Genomic DNA, 6,000 nt, shown 5'->3' with positions numbered 1-6,000 from the left:
AGAGCATTTGGAATCCAATTTTTTTCGGGCCACTTAAGCGGGCCCCGAAGCCCACGCCGTAAGGGCTTCGCGCTCGCATCAGTACTGATCAAGGTATGCCCCCCCCCCCCCTCGAAGCGACTGACGCCCCTGCATCCAGTTATACTATCAGATATGGTATGCATCATGATGTTATTGCATTCCTTTGCAGTACTTCAAAGTAGGCAAATCACACATCGCTAGTGCAAAGTTCCAGTCTAGTGCATCCACTGCAGCACAGCTAAACTTCGCAAGAGGGCGCTATATACACGCTGCGCATGATCGATCTATTCCAAGCATGCAAGAAAAGCAACAGCACCTTGAACGAAGACTATGACATGTACAACGAAAGAACGTACATGTACAGACAACCGCGCTAGCATTTACTGAAGATTTTGGCCACATTTATGGTTCATTTTTTTCCGTCCTTGCTGAGGATCTTGCTGTGACGCTCATCTTCGTCTGTATGTGCCGTGTGTCGGCTTTCAGCAGCTGGTCTTCATTTCGGTAATCGTGAGTATTTCATTACAAAATTCCTGTTCAATTTGGTTGCAATTTGCGTTTCCGGACCGTACTTGTACCTACGTTGTGTCGTCATGCTGCGGTTACCATACGGGAAAGACGTGACGGGTTACGGCATTCCCTTCTCGTTACTTCCGGATCAAGTCTGGTTTCTACGGACACGATGAAGGCCGTGTGATTCAGGGAAACAGTCGTGCTGTAAAGATCAGAATGGGGAATATTAAAAGCACAAACAAACAATAGCAACACATGTAGGAGTTTAATTATAAATAAAAAATTGCTGAACTCAAACTTGATTTAAATATGACACGTGAAGCTGGAACAAGTCAGTAGCTTGATTGACTTGTGATCATGAATAGACATGATAGACCATGAATGGCATGATACATGTAGTTGATACTTTTGTTGTAATTTTGGCGATTGTGCAGTGTAGGGCCCGATTCTTATAAGGGAACAAAATCCACTTTAAAATTATTGGACCTACCAACCTAGTTGACGACATTCTCAGTAAACAGGTAAGTCATAGATAGACATGATAGAGAGTACATGTAGGGTTTTGATTTTTGAGGGAAATTTGGGAGTAAAATGACGATGAAAGCACATGAACCAAAAATAAAGATGACGATTTACCGTGGGCACGCACGGCGCGCTGAATTGCAAGGCGCAAACCGCCCAGGAAAATCGTGATTTCTACCCCATAAAACTGTTTGCTAAACGGGTGTCATTAGAATTGAGAAAAGTCTGCTTTTGATTGTAAAGGTGATTTTTGAGCAATAAAAAACATTTGTGACTCTAATTTGATCAAAACAAAACAGGGGCCTTACAGTTACACTTCACGACTGCCGTAATTTTGAACCACAATTTTCGGTAGAAAATGCAATTCTCTTGCCCATTTTACAGTTGACATGGTTGATGAAATGCTAATCATTGCGGTGTTACGCATTCACGATGCGTCGCAGTGACTGCCATTTTTACTTTAGACTAAACTTTGGTGTTGTGTTTTGTCGTCATCTTCAATTTAACAAAACCTTTCCCTAAGAAAATCAAAACCCTACCCTCCTCTATCCCAATAATCCCAAAACCTAAAAGTGGATTTCTGTTCTCTCGTACATGTACCGAACGTGGCCCATAACTACACAGTCGCAGTCGAAGTCCGTTTTCATAAAGCCTGTAGCCATAACCTACATGTAGTTTTGGTGTTTCAAAAAAACAGCCATTGGGCAGCATTGGGATAACATTTAATGAGCAGTTTCTTAAAAAAAAACAAAAAGGAATCAGAGAGTTGTAATTTTGTGAAAAAAAAGTGTAAAGCGGTTCTGCAAACCTAAAAAAACAAACGTCTGCAAGTGATAACTATTCAAGTCTTGATGTTTTAAATCTATAAATAATCTGTGTCACTTCCAGTCATTTCTCATGTTGTGTTTTGCCAATGGTTGTGTTTCTATCTGCAGGTGAGCAAACATTGACCCTCCGTTAGGACGTTTGCCGATTCCGCGGTGACAATGGCCCGTGAAATCAGAACGTTGCCCTTGAGCGTACTATTTGTACTTTCCTTGCAAATTGTATGCCTGAGCTCATCCCCAAACGGGCCCGATTCTAGGTTCAGGTCCAACCAGCCTGTGTTCACCAATACCTATGCAGTCCACATCTCTGGTGGCGTGGACAAGGCGGATGAACTGGCCCAAAAGCACGGCTTTCTCAATCTAGGCAAGGTAAGCTTGGTGGGATTTTTCTGGCAGAACATGGTCTTCTAGTTTTTTGTGTGTAAATTAATTAATTAAGGCATTTCAAAAAGTGTGTTCGTTTTAAGGCCAGTCGAGAAACTCTCTTTTTTTTTTTTTTGCTTGGTCTAACGACTAATCAAAACAGACAAAAATGCCAAATACTAGACATACATGTGCAGCGTCAAAAGGAGCAACAAATAGTAAGCAAAACAGATTGAAACGCTAAAAAAATTATTGATTTCTCAATCGAACCTCACACTATTTATACAAATGATGTCCGTTCTCGTAACATTCTTTTCTCCGCTACTTTTCTTTGACAGATTTTTGATAACCACTATCATTTTTTGGATCATCATGCCGTGGATAAAAGATCCCTCAGTGCTAACACAGAGAGGCATCTACATCTGAAAAAAGAAGAACATGTAAGTTTTACGTATATATGTACATGTACCTATACTTTGGGAGTATGTACCTACATGTATCCGCTCTGTTCACAAGTACCCCCTCACCGGCAAAGAAAGTACAGTTGGGGGTGACCGACCGACGCCATCTTGCCTGACTGCAATTTTGCTGCGACGCGCGGCTGTACAAAGTACAAATCCCCTGGTGTACGTGCGTCTTACACAAGGAACGGTGCGCGTCAACCAGCTAAATGTCCCGCCCATGGGACGTCGTTGCTAGGTAATAGGGCGCCCTCTTTTGTTGGTGCACGGAGCCCATAATTGAGGAGTATCGGGTTCAAAATTCATCATTTGGTGGGCCAGGCTACTTTGGCCTAGAGAAGTTTCCTAGTGCTCCATGGCCGTTGATGAGGGCACCAAGCCTAATGACAGAGTGAAACTGGTACGAATGTTAGTTCATGAAAAAAGGGTAAACCAAAATTTAAGGCTTTGCATCATGTCAATTTTATTTGCAACATTAATCATGGATACTATTCTAACTGCATGGCCATAAAACCAACTCAACAAAATATAAACAGAAATCAATTTTTTTTTTTCAGTCCAAAGAAATAATCTCAACAAAATCACAGCAGCAACATTAGAAACGTTTCACTTTTGCCAATCAAAAATAACTTGGGCCTTACAATGTAAGTACTAAAAAGATCAAAATGATCTTCCCACGTGAAGTCAGCCATGACTTCACGTCAGTCAGTCATGTCGGCTACGGCAGTGTGGCTGCCGTAGCCGACATGAATGCCCAACACTGGAGTATGTTACTTTGCATAATATTAGAATTGGTACAGACAATTTGTTTAAAATTGGTCAGTTGCATAAATTTTATTACAAATGTTTTACAAACATGTATGCAGTCTGAAGGAGAGTGATATGTAAATAATGAAAGGTTTGCGGAAACACCATGTGCGAATAATTTCGCAACTAAGAATAATTTCTCATTATTTAGTATCTCCACCACGCAAAGCCTCAAATCTTACTGAGAGTGATATGTCCAACAAATAATGACGTACATGTAACTGATTAACAACAGTCATTTTAGGTTGCTTGTGATGAATTCAAAGTTTGAGTCATGTACAGATGCTGTATGTGTATGCCTTATTTTTCAGATCTCACTTCAGCCTAGACAAAAAGGAGAAAATAAGTACAGTAATCCCTCTAATGTAAATGGTCCTATTGGCTTTAAAGTGCATTTACATACAGTAAATACCTGCTCAAGACAGTTTACCAATTTCTATTGGTCAAGAGCCGCCGTCGAAAAACCGCCCGTAAAACAACGCGGTCTGCACCACGTCATGCAGTATGCGCCTCACACGTACCAGTTTTCATAGGAGATATTTAGCACTACAGGGACGTGTGCGAGACACATGAATCATAAACATGACCAGAGAGGTGTTTCACAAAACATTAAGTTCAAATTGTTGAACAAAATCGTTGGATGTTTGTCAAGTTTTTGACTTGTTTTGACTTTCTGACCGAAAGCTAGGTCACTGTCCGCGTCCAGCTCCAGGCCCCTAGCTAGTTTTAAACGACAAACGTACACATTTACTCCCTTATTCAATGAAATGTAAACTTTACAGTTAAACTTATCACGGACAATGGTAGATGCATGCAACTGTTTCCATAATCAATTTGTTTTTGAGGAAACAAGTTTGTAAGAGACGTTTTCAGATTCAAGGGAAATAGAAGATATTCACGCATAAAACAAAAGTTTTCATGTTGTCTTCGTAAGTTGCTTCTTTCTGTGTTTTCTGTCTGGCTTTCCTGAAGTCAAGATCCAATCTTGAAATGACATTTTAGAACGGGAACATGTACGGATATTTCTGTCTTCGTTTCATTAAAAAGAATTGCAACTTTCATCACCAAGAATGACATGATTGGCACTTTATAAAATAATCTTCATCAGCTATATTTTATCTACAGGCAGCAGCATTGCTGTACCTGTTCAGTCACACAGTCATATATTCCCAGGCTGTTGTCTGTGATCAGATACAGTAATTAAGTTTTGGAGAAAAAAAGTCAAAATTTTTTATCGAAAACTGGCCGCGAGTCTGAGAAAATTGAGCCAATTTCCTGTGTGTTAGAATCAGACCTGTAGCCTACATGTTTAGTATCATATGCAAATACATGTAGCTGTGCTAGTATTGGGCTCAAGATGTTTATATGTACATGCAGTCATGCATGTAATACTGGATGACACTAAGTTAATCAGTTTGAAAGAGATACATGTGTCGCCAGTGTGTTGCTGGTATGGAAGAATACAGAAAAACAGACAGTATTGGCTGCCTTGGTCATGTTTATTTGGTGTTCTCAGTGAAAGTGCAATATGTTTTGAAAGTACTTTTTCTCGTGGGGCCAATTCCGTGCTGCATTTTACGTGAAGTGATTGCCACATGAGTTGCAATGTTACCTAAGTTGCTGATTGCTGCACATGTACATGTACATGTACATGATATGCTCCCTTGAACAACATGGAGTTTTGAATGGCACTTCCCATGTTCAATCCTACAACATGTAGCTGTTACCCGGATGTACATGTACCGTATGTGCACGTGTGATCGTGTCAAGGAAAAGACACATGTGCATGTCATATTGTTGCTATGAAAAGTTAGTTTTGCTAGACACATTTGGCCAGTTTATTGTCCTTTGAGTCTGAGTGACTGAGTCACCGACCGACTTTCTGAGTCACTGAGTTCCGTGTAAACAATGTCCTCAACAAAGACTTAGGCCTACTATTCAGAGATGAAACTTTTCTGATTTTAATCGGAAAACGACTTTTTGAATTTTCCAACGAAATTTCCAATTTTTTTTACAGTGTGTCCCACTAAATTTGATTTTCTGATGATTTTTTCACAAAATGTCATTTTATTTCAATCATAATTTCGAAGAAAAGTCGATGTAAATGGCGTGCTAAAATCATCGCGAACGTAGTTTTAATCTCTTTCACCAGTCGTTATTGGAGAGTTTCAACGGTAGAAACACAGGGCATAACACTGATCGGAGCCTTCTCCGGCTGGACAAATGGTTAAACATTGACAGGCGACATGGAAAAATCACTGTGTCGCGCGTGCGTGCGAATATGCAATGGTACCAGCGTGCGTACGTACCGCACCACCATACCGTCCGCGCTAGCACATGGCCGGCCGGGACGGGTAGCCTTGTGAAGGATCCTGTGGATAAAATCATTATGTTGTGCGATTTTCGGAGGTTTCAGATTTAGTTGTACAAAATGCAATGCTTTAAAAATCATGATGATTATCTCGAGGATAGCGAAGAGAGCATTA

At 40.5% G+C, this 6,000-nt stretch overlaps 1 protein-coding gene across 1 annotated transcript in view; it reads left to right on the top strand.

Annotated features, from left to right (window-relative positions):
- The first annotated feature begins 320 nt into the window (after positions 1-320).
- The window catches only part of LOC119741748 (furin-like), a 48,851-nt gene continuing 43,171 nt past the window's right edge, over positions 321-6,000 (top strand). The window contains 3 exon segments of the mRNA XM_038217630.1: positions 321-531; positions 1,992-2,252; positions 2,585-2,686. Of these exon segments, the coding sequence (XP_038073558.1) occupies positions 2,043-2,252; positions 2,585-2,686 (312 nt within the window). The 5' untranslated portion in view covers positions 321-531; positions 1,992-2,042.

This window comes from Patiria miniata, unplaced genomic scaffold (assembly GCF_015706575.1).
Source record: "Patiria miniata isolate m_02_andy unplaced genomic scaffold, ASM1570657v1 HiC_scaffold_5, whole genome shotgun sequence".
NCBI lineage: Eukaryota > Metazoa > Echinodermata > Asteroidea > Valvatida > Asterinidae > Patiria > Patiria miniata.
This window is presented reverse-complemented; position numbering and strand designations above follow the sequence as displayed.